This window comes from Rhinolophus hipposideros, assembly GCF_964194185.1.
Source record: "Rhinolophus hipposideros genome assembly, chromosome: 24".
Taxonomy (NCBI): Eukaryota; Metazoa; Chordata; class Mammalia; order Chiroptera; family Rhinolophidae; genus Rhinolophus; species Rhinolophus hipposideros.
Window position 1 is genome coordinate 15,444,653 of NC_138070.1, and position 19,327 is coordinate 15,463,979.

At 42.3% G+C, this 19,327-nt stretch overlaps 1 protein-coding gene across 4 annotated transcripts in view; it reads left to right on the top strand.

Moving 5' to 3' along the window:
- Nucleotides 1–19,327, top strand: part of GRK3 (G protein-coupled receptor kinase 3) — a 118,456-nt gene that overhangs the window by 77,821 nt on the left and 21,308 nt on the right. For all 4 annotated transcript variants that reach the window (XM_081036829.1, XM_081036831.1, XM_081036832.1 and 1 more), the window contains 4 exons: nucleotides 5,323–5,401; nucleotides 7,423–7,553; nucleotides 10,027–10,121; nucleotides 12,775–12,882. In XM_081036829.1, the coding sequence (XP_080892955.1) occupies nucleotides 5,323–5,401; nucleotides 7,423–7,553; nucleotides 10,027–10,121; nucleotides 12,775–12,882 (413 nt within the window). The remainder of the gene's footprint in view (nucleotides 1–5,322; nucleotides 5,402–7,422; nucleotides 7,554–10,026; nucleotides 10,122–12,774; nucleotides 12,883–19,327) is intronic.

Below are 19,327 nucleotides of genomic sequence, written 5' to 3' on the forward strand. Positions count from 1 at the left end.
TGTGATTCTAGCATTAGTTTTAATGATTCTAGAAGGGCTATCTGCTGTTGCAGCAAAAGAATATCATAATTTAGCTCGACTCTAACAAATGAAAATGCCATAGCTGTAAATAATTTCTAATTATGCGCCTCTACCTCCTAACATATGGACGTTAAGCATTTCAGATAAGAGTTATTACCCCGTGTGCGCGACCAAGTTTTCAGCTGATTGGAATGGAAACTGAACAGCCTGTTCACTGTATTGGAATCAGAATGAGTGGCATTGAATTTCAAGTGTGGGTGTAGGCTTACAACAGATTTTAAGGTGTTATTAAAGTATTAATTTTTAATGAGTTATCTCAAAGCCTTGGATGTTTATTCTCAAGAAAGCCATATGGAAAACAGTTTTTGGTATTGGAAAATTATCCGTACAATTTTCATGTAGCGTTTTAATACTTATTTTATACAGTTGAGGGGGAATGCGGTTAAGCCGTTGTGTAGTTCCTCACTAGTTTACCCCTAAGAGGATAAATTTTAAATATTGGGTTATATTGGGCTACTGTTTTGAACTAATTTTAAAAGAATTGTTTATCTTTTTCCTTCAAATATCAAAATGATTTAGGTTTTTTTCCCATATAAATATATAATTTAACCAAAAGACTTGTAGTAAAATTATTTGGAATTATTTTTGCTAATCAGATGCCACCCTTGACAGATTTTTAGTAATCTTCAGTTTAAAATTGCCTCATTAGGGTAAACTTTTAGATTAGCCTTTTAAAACATGATTTCCTAGGGTGTTGGTATGCAACTGAACTGCATACTTTCATAGTTGTTTTACTAGAAATGTTTTCCCTTTCAATGTCATACTGAGTATTCGCATCCGTCATTCCCCACAGAGACAGTAGGAAGCACTGCTCCTACTTAGACTCTGTAATTCTTGGATAGCAGCAGGGGAAATGTGTTTGAGAACAGGGTCAGCGTGTCCGTAGCTGGGAGCAGCAGTTGGCACCTTCATTAAGGAGTCTCTTGGCGGTTATCAGAGGTGTTCTTCCTTCATTCCTCGAACCGTGTTTGAGGGCCTAGGTTGTGCCAGGTCCTCTACGACAAGGTGGGGGTTCCAAAATGTGACTTTGCCCCTTGCTTTTAGAGAGCTGCGCAGAATGAGAGAATGTGATAGTGTTCAGATAATCTCAGAAATGTTTAGATAATTGGAACGTGTGGCAAGAGCCGTGAAGGACAGGTCCACGGCACTCGGAAGGCACGCAGCAGGGTGGAGGCATCACCCAGTGCCCCTCTGAAGTCGGAGGAGGGGCCCGCACGTGTCTGGTCCTGAGCGCAGAGGGTTTCCCGACTTCCAAAAAGGCTGCATAGCCGGGGTCAGACCTGATCGGGTGAGGAGCACAAGATGAAGCTGGACAGAGAGAGGCAGACAGAGGCCAGCCCAGCCCAGCCCATAAAGAGCTTTGCGGGCTGACATTGAAGATTTAAAAACAAAATCGTACAGCATTTGGAAACAAAATGCGTGAAGTAGGAATTTGGCCCGATACACTGTGCAGTTTGAGAAGACTCCTCTGACTGCCGTGTGGAGAACTTTCTTAAAGAAGTGCCTCATGGTCTATGCTATGACGGTTTTATACAGAGTTTCTACAAAAGGCGAGCTCTTTTGCTCACGACAGTAGGAAATCGAAGACAGGTCCTTGGTGAGGAGCTTTGTTTATGGATCTACCTCTAAAAATTCCTTAGTTCTTATCTACCTTTATTTATCAGGAAGACAGAACTTCTTAACCGTAACTGTGTTTAGAACTGTGTCAGCACCGTTCATTGCCGTGCTGCCTGTTTGTTCGTGTCGTTCAGTCCTCGGTGCTTTGTGTCTCGGACTCCCCATGAGACTCTGTGTGGATGTGCTCAGCACCTGAGAGCTGAAGGATTACAGTCCGTGAGTCCTGTAGAGGGCACCGAATCGTATCCCTTTCGTGGAGGGATTTTATTTTACATTGCTATGGGGACCTTGCTTTTAGACGTAGCTTGACGTCGAGAGAACTCTGGAGAGGGTCAGGAAGCTTGGGACTTGAATCTTGACTGGCTAACAAATATCTTTGTGACCTTAGACAAGTCATTTCTCTTCATGGGGGCCTTAGCTTCCTTGTCTTTAAAATTAAGAAGTTGGACCTGGTGTTCTTTTTTTTTTTTTTTTCGCAGAGCCCTTCCTACTCTGCCTATGATTCTAAATCTATGATTCATGCCCCATCTTAAAAACATGATATCTTCAGTATACTTTAACCTTTTGGCATTTTCTCAGGGCTGTCGTTAGAAGGGCCACGTGCTGTCATGTTGAGAAATACCCGTTGGCAGGCTCTACTTGTCCTTTTGGTGAAGTGAGTGGAGTTCCTGTCTCAAGCTAGGAAAGACTCTGGCTTTACTAATTTCTGGAGCCACCCACTTCTCTGTTCTACAGATGAATCGCTACCAGATCAGGAACCAGAGTATGTGGGGAACCCCATTTAGGAAGTGGCAGAATGCGCTGTCTTCAGCAGGCTGTTGGAAAGATCTGGTGAGACATAGGTGGGTTCCAAGTGGGACCGTGCCTCCTTCCCAGGAAGTCCACATGGCTTTTAACAGCAAAAGGATAGCAACTTTACCTATATAAAACAAATGAATCTTAAAGTCAGTCAACGCTACCATCTCAACAGAACTCTAAGGAAAACTAGATAACCACGAAATGAATTTTGTAATTCATTCTAGAGAACGCGTAATTTCCTCCAGAAGATTGATGGAAATTGAATTCAAGTTCATGAGTCTTTAGAGTATAGGAATGTGTTTGAATTTATCTGGATGCCCTTAATCCAGAAGTTTGAATAATGCAAACTCTGTTTACAGATTATTCTGTTGAAATTGGAATTATTTTTTTTTTTGTAATTTAATAATGTTTGTTTCTGTGAAGAAGGTGGATATAGATATTCTGTGCCATTTTTTTATTTGAGTCAGTCAGAAGGCAAGTACCCACTGTATATAAAGAATCTAAATGGACCTAGTTGTACACCAAACATAGCACTGATGGATTTTCATAGGGAGCACATCCACCCAACACCCAGATCATGAGGTAGAAAGTTACCAGCATTCCAGAACTTTCCTTGTGTCCCTTTCAGTCACTTACCCCACGCCCAGGCTAACTACTATCCAGATTTCTAGCACCGTAATTTAACTTTGTCTATGCTTGAGCTTCGTATAAAGGAAGCTTGCGTCTGGCTCCTCTCGCTCAGTGTTGCTTGTGAGAATCATCTGTGTCATTGAACGCGGCCGTAGTGCATTCTGTATCTAAAGACAGGGCTCAGCAAGCTACATGTGGCCCGTGGACCAGATCTGGCTTGTGGCCTTTTTCGGTGCAGCCCATGAACTAAGAATGCTTTTGATGTTTTTAAAAGATTGTAAAGACAGTAAGCAAAGAATATGTGGCAGCGACTGTATGGGGCCGGCAAAGCCTACTTTATTTACTGTTTAGCCCTTCCTAGAAAAGATTTGCTGGCCCTTGTTCTCTAATTTTTCGCTGCCTGAATATACGGCAATGTAAATACTCTACCGTTGGTAGATATTTTGGTTATTTCCTGGCTTGGGCTATTTTGAATAGTGAATATCTCGTGCAGTCCTCAGGCTCCACGTAAGTACAGGTTCCCGTGAGGTGAGTATCCCAGAGTGGAAATGCTGAGTCCCAGAGTTTGCAGGTGCTGCTCAGCTTTAGCAGATACCACCCAACAGCTCGTCAAAGTGGTTATATCATTATTGTACGCTCCTAGTGGCCAGGGAAGTTCCACTTACTCTATATCTTGTCAACACTTGCTATTGTTGTCAGTCTTTTCCATTTTAGTGAGTGTGAGTGATTTTTAATTCTTGTGAGTGTGAGTGATTTTTAATTCTTGTGAGTGTGAGTGATTTTTAATGCATGTTGTGATTTTAGGCATGTTGTGCTTTTTAATTTTCATTTCCTCGGGGACAACTGAAGTCCAGGATCTGCTCGTAGGCTTGCAGGCCATTTGATAGCTTCTTATGTGAGATGCCCATTTCATGATTATTGTTATTATTATTTGCCATTGTTTCTGTTGGGTTGCTTGCCTTTTTCTCTGTTGATTTATAAGAGTTCTTTATATATTCTAATAGGAGTCCTTTGTGTGATTAGGGATTGCAGATTATCTTCCCCCATTCTGTGGCCTGCCTTTGTACTCTCTTAATGGTGCCTTCTGAAGAACAGAAGTTCTTAATTTTAGTCCAGTTTATCAATGTTTCTATTTTTAGTGCTTCTGTGGCCTATTAAAGAAACCTTTACTTACCCGGAGATCATGAAAATGTTCTCTTTTGTTTTCTTTTAGAAGCTTTATTTTATCTAAAGCTACCTGGAGTTGACTTTAGTGTGTGGTGTGATATAGGGGTGAACATTCATATTTTATTGTAGGCTATCCAGTTGCTCCAGCACCATTGATTGAAAAGGCCACCCTTTCCCCTGCCCCCATTGTGTCCCGCTATCAAACCAGTTGACCATTTATGTGTGGGTCTATTTCAGGAGTCTCTGTTCTCTATTGTGTTCCAGTGGCCTATTTGTGTGTCTTTGGGTTAATACCACACCGTCTGAATTACTGTTGCTTTATGATAAGTCTTGATATCTGGCACTCTGGGTTTTCTAGCTTTGCTGTTCTTCAAGAGTACCTGAACTTTTCTTGACTGTCTGTGTTTCCATATAAATTTAGAATCAGCTTGTCAATGTTCATTTTAATCAAGATTACATGGAATCTATATCTTAATTGGGGGGAAATTGACATTGTTACAACTGAGTTACTCAGTCCCTGATCCTGATATACTTTTCCACTTTCAAAAGCTAAGTCAATTCCACTTCTATTCCCAGTATTTCAAGGTGACAATATAGATAACATTTCATCCCCCCCCTCCCACCAGCCTGTGGTATGGTTCTTCTAACTTCAGAACAGAGATTGAAATGGATATTTGATCTGCCAGAACCAAAATGTAGACCATCAAAAAGACGAGCAAGGCAGTGATATTTTTCTGTAGGAGCTGAGTCTTTTGAAGGAGATGTGTGTAGAAGAGTCATGATTGAATCTGAGTGAGAGAGGACCTTTGAGTTCATCTGCTTCAAGTAGTAAGAGTTGTGTCTCTATGCATTTTATCATGTAACTAGATCCGTTTTACTGTTCAAATTACCACATCGGTATCTGCTCAATGCACAGGGCGGTGGCATGGATGTAAAACTCTACAGATGATGTTTGGTAGTAAATGTGCTTTCCCGGAAAGCACTTGTGTTTCTTACAAATTTTTTTTTTTTTTTTTTTTTTCACTCTAGGACTGTCCTTTCATTGTCTGTATGACCTATGCCTTCCATACTCCAGACAAACTCTGCTTCATCTTGGATCTGATGAATGGTAAGCAAAACCTGGGAAGTCTGACACACTGATAGGCTTTGCCGTGCTGTGAAATCTCAGCTGCGTTGATCTAGGCAGATGGGCAGTTTGGGGCTTTCAGATAATTGGTTTCCCTCTGAAGTTTAAGGAAACCTTTTACTCTTCAATTTTTAGTTTAAAGTCATTTAAAAATGTTAACTGCAGTCCGTGTCCCCCCCCACCCGTCCTTCCAGTCTTGCCCCGGGAAGTTGCATTTTCTAGAAAAGACTCATAAAATTCTTAACGGTGAAACTTGATTTTCTGGAATGCAGCTGGCCTAGATCTTTAATTAGCTTGTTTCCTGACCCTCAACTTTTAGGAATGAAATCTCATAAGAATATAGGTTAGGGATAGAAAGGTATTTAAATACTAACTTGGAAGGATTTTAGCCCAATTATCTGTACCTTTAGCCCAGATTCACTGTGCATTGATCTTTTAAACTATGAATGATGACCCTGAGAATGCCAAAAAAGTTTTAGCCAGAAAAATAATTTCTAATACTAGAAAGTGACATGGTATATACTCAAAGTATTTTTAGTAACTCGAGCTGAAATAAAAAGGTATACAGAGTTCAACAAATGAAATGTTTTCTTTGAAGTTCAGGTAACGTTTTATTATGTTTTGAGTGACTTAAGACCGGTCTGTCCAACAACATGAAGGAATTTCACAGACATCATAATGAGCAAAAGAAGCCAGACACAGCAGCAACTGTCCTATACGATTCTGTTTATGTGACTGTCAGAGCAGGCAAACCTCATCGATAGTGAGAGAGGTGAAAATAGGGTTCCCTTTGCCTAAGCAGGGCCTGGGACCTGAGGCACCTCCTGGCAAGGGTGCTGGGGAGCCTTGTGGGATGCGGGAAATCTCTTACATCTTCATCTGGTTAGTGGTTCTACAGAATACATGTTTGGGAAAGGGAAGATGCTTGTAAAAGCCAGCACAATAAAGTTAGACACACAGTCACTTTTATAGATCAATAGAAGGTTTTCTTTTACAGTTTGTAAAAAACATTCCATTACTTTGTTGGTGGCATTTTTTTTTTTTTGGCTCTGTAACTTTAGGCCATGTGATTTTTCTGAGATTTTATTATGAAACATTTCAAACATATAGCAAAGTGGAAAGACTTTTTCTGGAGACACCCAAATACCCACCACCTGGATTTTACCAGTTAAAATTTTACTGTATTTATTTACATTAGCCAAGATATGGAAGCAACCTAAGTGTCCATTGGAAGAGGAATGGATAAAGAAGATGTGGTACATACATACAATGGAATATTCCTCAGCCATAAAAAGAATGAAGTCTTACCATTTGCGACACTCTCAATAGACCTAGAGTGTATTATGCTAAGTGAAATAAGTCAAAAACAAATACCATGTGGTTTTACTTATATATGCAATCTAAAAAACAAATGAACAAACAAAACAGAAACAGACTCATAAATACAGAGAACATTTTGATGGTTGCCAGATGGGGGATGGTTAGGGATATGAGGCAGAAAGGGAAAAGGATTAGGAGGTACAGATTGTCAGTTATAAAAACAGTCACTGGAAAGTGAAGTATAGCATAGGAAGTATACGGTTGATAGTATTGTAATAGCTATGTATGGTGTCAGATGGGTATGAGACTTACCAGGCTGAATAAAAACATCTTATCGCTATGCTGTACACGTGAAACTAATATTGTATGTCAACTATAATTGAAACAAATTTAAAAAAAAAAAACATTTTTACTGTATCCTTCATCAACTATCTGTCAATACGACAACCAGTTTATTTATTTATTTATTGTCCACAGAGCCAGTTGCTGAGCCATCTACTGAATCACTACATATAGGTTGATTCAGTTATTAGACAGGACTTAAGTAATCAAAGCAGATTAGCTGATCCGACCCTGTGATGGTGTTTCTGGGAGGCTGCAGCTGTGTTACCAACCTGAGAACTTTGTTTTATATTGTTTATCTTGTTTTATATTTAAATTAAATTCTGTCCGTCCAATTCCAGGGGGCGATTTGCACTATCACCTTTCCCAACACGGGGTGTTTTCTGAGAAGGAGATGCGGTTTTATGCCACCGAAATCATCCTGGGGCTGGAACACATGCACAATCGGTTTGTTGTGTACAGAGATTTGAAGGTAAGGCTGTTTGACACACTCTCTGTGTCCTGGCCCTGAGCAGTAGGCGTTGTGGTCAGGGCCCTCCAGCTGTCCCCTTCACTTCCATTGCTGTCATTTTCCTTCTCTCGGCCCCGATGAAGTCCTCATCTGTGGGATGTCAGGCTCTTCCAGACTCTTAACTCAGTTCTAGGAACTCATGTCCGTCCTCGTCGTCACTGTCACCTGGGTGCCGGCTACAGTGTCTGGTGCAGCGCAAACACTAAGTCAGAAATTGAAATTAATTTATAAAAAGTGGAGTAGGAAGTTTTGGGTGTTGCCCGTTTTACAACTAATTGTAATTCAATTAATGTTCACTAAGCAACTGATTTGGTCAGGGCTTTGTGTTAGCACTGGAGATGTACAGAGGTGACAAGCAGAGAACATCTGTCTCATGGGGCTTATACCCAGGGGAAGCAAGATATGGAATGGCGGAGTCACGGCTCATGGGGAGCCCAGCTGATCAGAGCATGGTGGGCTTGCTGGTCAGTCTGCAGAACTTCCCCCAAAGGCCACTGTCAGAGCTTCAGATTGTCTGGAGATCACCTTAAAATCACAAATTGATTTTTAGATCCCCAAACTGTATAGCCCCACATTGCTGGGTGTGGGCTTCTGTTCTTACTGTCTTTGAAATCTCACTGGACTTTGGAAGCAGGTAAATAAAAAAATAAATAGTAAATTAAAAATTAATTAAAAAAGGAAAAATTGAAATCTCACCATTTGGGACAACATGGATGGACCCAGACGATATTATGCTAAGTGAAATAAGTCAGAGAAAGACAAATAAAGTAGAATTTCACTTACATGTGGAATCAAAAACAAAAAAACCCAAATGAATAAACAAAACAAAACAGAAACAGACCTATAGATACAGAGAACAAGCTGGTGGTTGCCAAGGTGGAGCGGGTGAGGGTGGGGTTAAATAAATAAAGAAACAAAATCTCACTGGACCTGAAAAAATAAAATAAGTATTCTGAGTTTTTTCATTCCAGACCATGGTGCTTTGTCCTGTGTTCTGCATTAATGAGGGAGTTAGGAGTTTGCTCAGTGGTGTATCTGTGGTGACACTCATCTAGCCAACAGTTTGAAGACAGGGATAGAGGTAAAAGGGACCATGACAAAGTATAGAAATGATCGTGCAGATATATAAATGGGTAAAGAATAATGAAAAGAAAAATGACAGGACTGACAATTTCCCGATAGGGTGAGAAGACTCGAGGGAAATGTGTTTGCCTCCTAGCTCAGATTCCTTCTTGAGTGAACCCAAGATAACCAAGTGAAATGTACGGATTACATTCTTTTCTCCAAGGAACAAATATGTTTTAATTTCACTTTCAAACATTACCTTCTAAAAATCTAAAATACTTTATTTTTGAGCATGCAATTTTTTTCACAAAATACTTTGTAAATGTTAAGGCTTTCTTCAACGTTAAAGAATTATTCCCTTAGTTTTCATACAAACATAAAGAGGAAAAAGTATATTTTCATTGAATTAGAAATAATTAGACACTAGTTGGCACATGACATTTTATTTTCTCATGTGAGTTTTGCAGAAGAATAAAATACATGCTGGAAGCCCAGGAAGTGCTATGATGATACATTTTAATTTAAATCTATAACTGGTTTCTAATCGTCGTCATGCTGTATTTTTCTAGGCTATTTAATAGGCAGTGGTATTATTTAATTTCTATTCCAACTTAATTCTAGTTACTCATGATTATTCATGTTTCAATTTTATAATAGCATGCCATTACTTTTATTTCAAGCAAAACAATAGTTGCTCTCTAGCAAAAAATATTATGAAGATGAGTGTAATGTGCATTAGGGAGAGGAGCTTTGTTTTACATGATTATGCTAACTAAATCTAATCTTAATGGCTACATCCCACCAGATTTGTGGTCAAAACTGTATTCGGTCATTTGGTAGGGCCCTCTATGGATTAGGCACCAGTAAACGGAGATGACCTTGATTGGGAATGGTATGGCACCGCGGAATATTTCGATTTCTGAGGTCAGTGTTGGTGCATTCTTGCAAGATTCCTCTCTGTGCTGTGCTGTGTGGCCTGGTTCTCAGAAGTCGTTAGAGTTCCTGGAAGCCATGAAGCCGGTGGACTGCCTCCCTTTGTTCTGGCTGGAATGCAGTGAGAAGAAAATGCTTTTGACCTCTGATGGACTGTGGTCACAGCCCTCCCGTTGCCTGCCTCGTGTTTCCTTTTATAAGGAGTAGAATCCTTCGCTTCTGTCATTACCACTTTCCTGCTAAAGTTAAACATGAAACATATTACTCTCCGTATCGTGCCCTCCTTGGTTATGATAATATAACGCTAAAATTTGTGTTTAGGAAGAAACTATGGTAAAATAATCAATAAGCTGTCAAGCGCGTTTAGTTGTAGAAGTTCTCAAAGCCCCTGTGACATTTTGGGGACTCTCAAAGATCATCTTCTCTTTCTCTTTAGCCCGCAAATATCCTCTTGGATGAACACGGACACGTTAGGATATCAGATCTCGGGCTTGCCTGTGATTTTTCCAAAAAGAAGCCACATGCAAGTGTGTGAGTAGTTTTCTCTACTGCGACTTGTTTCTTCACTCAGACTCCAACCTGGTCACCTGTCCCCCCATTTTTTCTTGCCAGTGGTGATTTTCAATGCCGGGTCCGGGAAGAGCCCATATCCTGGGTTGTGGGAGAGGAAATAAGAGCCGTGTGCTTTTTCTCACTGTCTGCGGGGAGCATGGATAGGTTCCCAGTGTAACTGCACAGGGGCCAGGTGGTCCGTGGGAAAGGTAGGGGTCCCGATAGCAGACCTGAGTCCATGCTGGCTATGTGACCCTACATCAGTCATTTTACCTGTCTGACCCTCAGTCTCTTGTTCTATAAAGTAGAGGTGATAGCAAATCTCTGGAAGTTGTGATACGGGTAAATGAAAGAGCCTAGGTGCCCAGTACAGAGGCAACTGCATAGAACTCGCCATGAAAGGCCCAGAGGTCAAGTTCTCTCCATTGAAAGAGAAAAATGGCCTGTTCTTTTTGTGAAGAGAAATTGGAATTTTTTTTTTTTAAATTTACAAAAAACAGAAAACCCACAAGTTATCTACCTGCAGTTCAAGCTTTTTGCGTGGGTCATGTTACTAGATTTGAGGAATCTGTCAGCCCTCGAAATGACCATGTTCAGGAACCTCCCTGACACCCAGCCCTCAGCCAGCACCTCACCACTAGGGACTCTCAGCTGTATCTGGCAGTGACTGTGCGTGTTCACTGCATGTCGACTCTGGCCTGGGGACTTCTCTGAACCCGGATTTGTTCAGATGACAGCAGGAATGTCCCAGGGCTCTGCAGACGCAGAATGGAATATGTATGGGTTTTCATTACAATCTCTTTGGTTATCAGTTTATCCAGGTGGCAAGTATAGACAGGTGTGTCGTTCGGGGAACAGCAGATGACTTTTGCTTTGTTTTTTTCTCTTTAAATGTATCATTCTTAACACCGAATCTTTTAAAATTACATTTCATTGTACCTCTCGAGCTAACACTCATGTCTGTTGAATGGTCTTGAAGAAACGCCTAGGAGGCTCATTTCATGCATCGTGCAGAAAATAAACCACAGACACTTTTTTTTCTGGGCCTGGAAGTAATGTGGTTCTGAATTGTAATACTTCATGAGGGACTGCGTTAAACCAGAATTGCCTTTCAAAGCTCTGATCACATGTTAACAACGAACAAACAGCACCATGTCTGTAAACGGTTCTCTCTTTCTACACAGTCTGAGCTCTGGTGAGAAAAGCATTGCATTTGGCCAGTGCTTTACAGTTATTAGGCGAGAACCTTGGCTGTAGGAGCTTCTCCCAGGAAGTTCATCAGACATTTTCCAGAGAGGCGTTTGAATTTTTGATGCCACAGCTGTTTGCTGTGCTCGTTTTTTCCATTTAGTGCAGTTGCAAACAGTTATGATTCCAAGATCTTGTACAAGGTAATCTTCCAAGGGAGTTAACGTTCAGATACGGGGTTATTTATTTCCTATTTATTTCCTCATAGAGCCGTGCCCACGTTCTGCTGTAATTCGTGTGTCAGCTCCGAAAGGCGGGCTGTTCTCAGTGTTTGAGCAGTGTGTGTAAAGAGGCAGGATGGGGAAGAGTGGTTTCCATGTTTAAGTGATGATGGTGAGGCCACTACTTAAAAAGTCTAAATGCACAAGGAAATACTACATTGATCAGTAAAGGAGGCTGTTGAGCCTGCAGATTCGGGTTTGAATCCTCCTTTCCCGTTGTGCCAACCTCATTTTTCTCCTCAGTAAAGTGGAGATAACGATGATATTTACTTCACATGACTGCTATGAGGGTCAAGTCAACTGATGACTACAACCGGTGTTTATTCACCATTGGCCATGTGCTTGGTGCTGGCAGTGCAGTGGTGACCAAGACAGAAAGGATCCCTGTCCTCCTGGAACTAGCAGCCCCGGGAGCTGTACAGAAAGGGACGAGTGTGGGGGGTGGCAGAGCCACAGCACTTCCTGTGTTGTTAAGTGAACGTCAGCTGTCCCAGGCATGCATGGCTAGCTGCTTTGAATATGTTATCTTCACAGAAACCCCACAGGTCATAGGTATAATGATCTGTTTTTGATGGTTCAGAGAAATTAAGTGACTTGAACAAGGTCACATATCTGGCTCATGGTGGGGCCAGAATTAAAATCCAATTCTGTCTGACTCCAGGGAAGGAAGTAGCCCCCGTCTTAGCATATCCAAGGGTAGATCCTCAGCATGGGAGGGCACCCCCACACAGGAGTGGATGTTCCCACCCTGTTGAGGTCCATAACACTATGCTCTAGTCACCTGTCACTGTCGCCTGCCTGCTTTGCCCAATGCCACCCATCTCCTCCTAAGAGCTCTCAGTCGGGCAGGAGACTAGCTCTTGAGTTGTATTGGAGGAGGACTAACGAGAGTCAGATTTCACCTCCTAGACTGTGGACTATTCCTCCTGTTAATTTTGCATGCTACTTTATTTACATTAATTCCTATGCTAATTAAGACAGAAGAGGTTGTTTCCCCACTGGGTATTGGATGATTCATGTTTGTATGGAAGCACCGTTGTCCCCTGTCCCTTGTTTACAGTTGTTGCCATTAAATGAATGACCCCAGAACCTCCTGATAAGCTGTGAGTATTTTAAAAGGTGGGCCTGTTCTGATAACTGCATGTACACTTTCTTCTCTCTAGTGGCACCCATGGGTACATGGCTCCTGAGGTGCTGCAGAAGGGGACAGCGTATGACAGCAGTGCCGACTGGTTCTCGCTAGGTTGCATGCTTTTCAAACTTCTGAGAGGGTGAGTGAAATGCATCCTTTTAGTGCTGTCACCATGGCATGTACTAGGGTCAAAATCAAAACTTTAGACTTCATCAGACCCTAATATTAAGTTAGATCACACAGTGATCTTTAAGCCATATGCTCATCTAGACAATGACCATGGATCTTTCTGCCTTATAAAAGTGAGAGCTTTGTTCCCATGAGATCATACCAGGTCAGACAATTAAGTTCACGAACTCATCCTAGAAAAAGTGCTACACACCTCATTGCTGAATATCACTATGGTCACCTTCGAAGTACTCCCTTTGGGAAGCTATGCACGGACGCCATCACCTAGTCCACCCTTCAAAGCAATTGTGGAACTCTTTTTCTGGAATGGCCATCAGAGTTGTCGTCGTATTACCCTTGATGTCCTGAATATCATCAAAATGTCATCCTTTCAATATTTCCTTTATCTTCGGGTAAAGAGAGAAATCATTGGGGGCCAGATCAGGTGAGTAGGGAGAGTGTTCCAATATAGTGATTTGTTTCCTGGCTAAAAACTCCCTCACAGACAGTGCCCTGTGAGCTGGTGCATTGTCGTGATGCAAGAGCCAATTGTTGGCGAAAAGTTCAGGTCGTCTCACTTTTTCATGTGGCCCTTTCAGCACTTCCAAATAGTAAACGTGGTTAACTATCCAGTTGGTACAAATTCATAATGAACAATCCCTCTGATATCAAAAAAAAGTTAACAACATTGTTACAACAAGTTCGTGAACTTATTATAAAAAATTGTCAGACATTGTAGACAGAAACTAAGCTGTTTCTTAATTTTGTTCCATACCACGTGGGAATTACAACACAGTTAAACCCAAAGTAAGACTGTTTTGAAATATTTCCATTGATGAGCTTTATTTGAGAATAAGTGTTATTTTAAAACATCAGTAATTGAAGGTAGGATTTTTTTTCTAGAAATTAATTAATTACTCATGATTGTCTCGTGAGCTTAAAACATTTTGAGGGTTGCAAAAGAGGATGATGCCATTTTATAACTGTGCATGTATTTGTAAACATGCTTAAATTACTTTGTTTTTTAAAACACAAAAATGAAATTACTTGATTTTTTTTTTTAATTAATTTCTGTAATACTTGGCCCTTAGTTCTAAACTATCAAACATGGTGAAATAGAGTGAAAACATGATGAAATGAAATATGATCTCATATTGAACATTGAACAATTATTAATATTTGCATTCATTTTAAGATTTTTTTTTTTAGTCAATTTTAATAGAGAGCTTAAGTTTTTAAAATACGGTTTTGATTATTCTCCATTCACAAAGAGACAAAAAGCACTTGACATTAAAATTTCTTAGTCCGGATTCTCCCTCTGACGTTTTGCCTCTGGACGCACAAGGCTGGCCGTTTACTGAACTTTTCACTTTTCCATTGGAAAGCCTCACTGAGCACCATGCATCTTCTTATATTTCGCACATTCTGGAAAGAGGCTGGGTCCCATGTCTTCTCCCCAAAGTGGGTTCTGAGTACCCCTGCTGCCCCCTCAGGCCTGTGATAACCCAGCTGTTCTCCACTCCCCGTATTCACTTGGGAACTAAAATTGTATTATTGCTTAGAGAGTCAAGTCTTGTTGGTCCTGAATTGAATTACTATATCTGTGGAGCCTGAATGGCCTTAATTCATGTCATCAGACGAGCTGACCTAATTAGAGAGCTCCTGCAAGGCAAGCCAGAGAAAGCCACTTCCACACAAGACATCCTTCCACCCGGAGGAGTCATTTATGCCCCATGAGTAAGTACATGCAGACACACCAGGGTCTCTGTTTGGGTCTCCGCTGGACATGGGGTTGGAGATATGGAATCCACACGTACAGATGTTTGAGAGGATTAAAAACGAGAAAACTGCAGTAGCTCAACTGTTGAACACATCAATTCATGATTCAACGATCAACAGTAAAATTTTACAGGGAAACCTGCAAAGCCTTGCTTTTAGGGCCTTGTTCACGTCTTTGTTTTGTTTAATATTGGTGTTCTATCTGCTTAGGATAATGTCCATGTGTATAAATTAGGGATAATCTGTCATAATACTACTTTATTTTTAGAAGATCCGAGGGTTTTATTTACTAACTCTGTATAATCTGGCCTTATGATTTGTGGTTAACAAAGTGAATTCAACCTTATTTGGCCATAATTCAGGTTTGGAGTGCTGAATCAGAACGTAGTCATTCCTTTGTGAAGTCCTTGATCAGGCTTGGTTGAAGCATTATGTTCTGTGTGGCTCGTGTCATGAGGGGTCTTGGCCAGTAGGAAGACATCCAGACTCTGGTCATGAGGTTGGGATGGGATGGGTGAGGAGAGATGAGACAAGAGCTAGAAATCGTGCTTATATGGGAAGGTTGAAGAGCTGGGTCAGTATTTGGGGGAGCCATAATGATTGGCTCCAGCTATTGGAAGGCCCATCTTATTGAGGGGGTGGAATTCATGCTATGTAGCTGCAGAGGATTGGCATTTTAGGGAGGGAAAGCATTGAAGTTTGACACAAGAACATCCATTCAAGCATTTGAACTGCCCAGTAAAGGTGTGTCCTGCCTCACAGATAGCAAGCTCCCTGCTTTCCCTGTCTGGTGACCATCTGTTGAACCTGAAATGAAAAAAAATCTTTCCAGTGTGTAACAGATCGGAGTAGATGAATCTTCCCCACTGGGATTTATGGTCTAATGTCATTCTTTGTGTTGTTCACAAGTCATTCATAGGAAAGGATATGGCACTAAAACCAAACAACAGGGAAATATTTTTTGATTTAATTGATTTAAATTAAATTTGGTAAGCATTTATTGAGGACCTACAATAGGTAAGAGACTGTGCTTAATTTTAGGGGAAAAGGAAGTAAGGGAGAAATGGAGGGAGGGAAGGAGGGAGGGAGAGAAGGAAAGAGGGAGTCAAGAAGCCACATGTAGACCTTAAGGAACTTAAAGGAGCGTAGACAGACAGACACACACAGGGTGTGTGTGGCTTCGGGCCAGACGGGCTGTGCTGACTTATACAGCAGCAGTGTGGTGGGGGTGCACCGAAATGGGGCCTCCAGTTGTAACTGGAGAGTAGGGCCGACTTCATGCTGGAGATGGTAAGAGAAGTCAGCTTGGAAAGCTGGGATGGCGATGGGAAGACTCGGGGCCGGATTCGTCATGTTTCCTGTGGGGAGGAGACAACACGGAGTGGGTGTCTTTCCCCTCAGTGACCCACGAGTGGTGGTGGGTCTGCCCTCTGCCAAGAGTGGAGGATGGACTGGGGAGACAGTAGCCTAGAAGCCACGCTGTGCAGTTGGGGCTTTGTTCTTGAGACCCCAGGGACTGAGGCTTTAGCGCAAGGGAGGGCCACGGTTAGGTTGTTGTTCAGTTAGAGGACCTGGTGGTCGCAGGCAGCATGGTACGTTGGAGGGCAGACACAGGAGGCGTGGGTAAGAGCCCAGGCAAAAGGCCAGGGGCGCTTGGGCCAGCCCCCGATACTGGATCCGGAAAGGAGGCAGATGACGTAGGAGTATTGTGTTATAGTTAGAGCTAACACTGCTACAATGATTTTGGGAGTTTTTGTTTGTTATCCGATGGATGCTTGGGTGTGGAAGGACTGGAGTTTAAGACAGTGTTGGTTTAGATTCAGGGTAGAGGGGAGGATGATGATACCATTACCAAAGCCAGTGGGTGTACAGTGTCAGTGGTTCTTACTAAGCTGGTAATACTGAGGGCCGGCCCTTCAGAAGCAAAGTGCCGTGACGGGGTCTGCAGGAGGCGGGACGGTGCCCAGAAGCCTTCATCCCCTCAGCTGTAAATGAGCAGGTAATGGCACCTATTTCACTTTCTCACCAGGTAGCAAGTGGGGAAACCTTGGCAGTATGTATAGAACCATCCTATAGTGTTCTCATGCACTGCAGAGAGGGGAGCCCGAGGAGCTGTCTCTTCTCCGGCATGAGGGGCCTAAGAAACAGAAACGAGTTAGGTAGAGCAGGAGTCTAGGGGAGAAGAGCCATGGATGCAGGGCATTCTGGGTGCGGGTTTAGGGAGCAGCCTGTCTCCTCGGCACCCTGGTGCTCACAGGACATCCACAGTGTCGGTCCTCAGGGAATGACCCAGACGCTGTGCCAGCCACGACCCGGCACTCGTCCTCAACCCTGGGGTGCTTGACAATGCCTGGAGGCATTGCTGGTTGTCACAGCGTGAAGAGGGTTATTTCGGGCAGCTAGCGGGCAGGGTCAGGAATGCTGCTAAACGCCCTACAATGCCCAGGACAGCCCCTGCTGCCCCAACAAAGAACGACCCAGCCCAAAAGGTCAGCAGCGCCGAAGACGAGAAACTGCTCTGAGCAAGACTCTTCCCCTCTTCCCACATCTGTGCACTCAGGTTAAACCTGGGTCCCAAGGGTCTGTTTCGCTTCTATTCTCTGATTGAATACTTCTCACACTGACCAGTGCGCCCCACTGCTTCTGCTGCGACACCCCTCAGCACCCCTCGTGTTGTCTGGACACCCTAGAAGAAGACCCTAGGGCATGGGGGAAAGGAGCCTGGATGTGAGAAAGCGGTCCAGGCCCGAGAACGTGTTCGCATGCCATCACTCACACTGACGGACTGAGCCATTCATAGGCAACGTGTTTGGGTGCCGGTCATGACTTCTACTTCCGAGGCCTTTGTCAGATACTGAAGAGCATCTGGGTATGAAGAAATGTCCTCGTGGCAAATGTGTAGAACTGCGGTCATGAGCCTCAATCTGGATTTCAGATGTCTCTTAAGGGAAAGAATCAGTGTGACAATAGCCTTGATCTCAAGCTTGTCACCAGATTGCCTATCCCCAGAGGTGTCAGACACAGGAAGAGCACCCACGGGCTGGTCTGGGGAGAGATGAGCTCTTCCTGAGGTTAGTGAGTTTGTAACATGTAGGGGAAAAAAGGAATGTGTATAAATATTTTGGCACCTATTGGCTTAGGTTCAAAACACATATTTGATGTAATATGCCATCTTTTGGGTACTCTAAAATTAGTATTTAATGTAGGAGTTTTTAATCACTTGTAATTATAAAGGTATTGTTTTTGAACTCATTGTTTCATTGTGAACGTGTGTGTGTATGTCTGTCCATCATTTATTGTATCTTGAACAATTTCCCAACTTGTTTGGGGGAACTTTGCAGCTCTCCCACTCTATCTGTAATTCAAAAGCCATGTCTGACCACTGCCCATGCGACTTTTGTTCCCCTAACATTCCCTGATGCGGCCAGAATGTTACATGTGCCATTGGGAGAACGTGGCTCAGGCTAGAAGCTGTTGACAGGCCTGTCGCTGTTTCCTATTTAAAGCGGGCTGCCTCCGGGAGCAGCTGCCATCACACAGGATCTGGGGGCACCACGTGCCTCCCCTCCCAATGGAGATTATTACTATCGTAGGTTTTCTTTAACAGTTTCCAAAATAGAAACAGACTCTTTGGTTTTGTTCACAAAGAATAATCAAGACTACATTGGAAACAGATGTGCACCAAGATTTTTCACTTGAACGACCAAACTTTCTCAGCACTACCGCACAGAATTGAAGAGCTGCAGTGCACTTCCTATCGTTTCTTCTCGCATCTGACATGGGATAGCTCTATTTATAAAATGGGATTTGTCGTGATTGGGCCCATGTGCTGGGAATGTTTTTGGCTTTGCTAACGTTAACTCCAGTTCCCTTGCAAGCCTCCCTCTGGTCTTATGAAAGACTTTTTAAATTTAGCACAGAGTGTTTCTGTCAGAACACAGCAGTCTTTCTCTCCTAGTGCCAGGGCACGGCCCTTCCTTCCGGCGGCAGAGGCAGGCCAAGTCCATGGGGTCAAGAACAGGGATGGGGGTCTCCGCCATTGCACACAGGAGCCCATCAGGAGGATCTGCTGAAACGAAGGAGAGCTTTACAACAATAAAATCCCTTTTTATACATAAAGGAAGTCTGCAGGGTGGAAGCAGCTGTGTCGAGCAGAGAGACCGAGGTTTTAGTAAGATTTAATAAACTTTTATTCCTTTCCTCACAAACTGTGCACATGTTCATATCTCTGTGTTTTTTTGCATAAAAGAATGACGCAAGTAGTTTTTTTTTAAATTATAGTATCCTGTAAATAACAGATAGATATTGTTTGCTGTTACATTCTATTTGCTTTTGCAATGCAGTAATTTTACATTTTTCTCCTTGGAAACAATTAGGATGAAAAAAATATTTCCAATCAAAATCTGTTTCAAAAATTGGTGTATGTTTGCTTGGAACTAATTCACCTTGTTTAGATTTGTTTTTTCAAAGTAGTGTTTTTAAGAGATGGAAATTACTTTGTATGATAAGAAAGAAAATAAGGTGTTAGAGTGCCCTCTCTTGTACAAACTGAAAATTTATTTAAGATCATAAATGCTATGAAATGGAATAACCTCGCCAAGGGATTATTCAGTGCATAACTTAACTAATTCACTAGG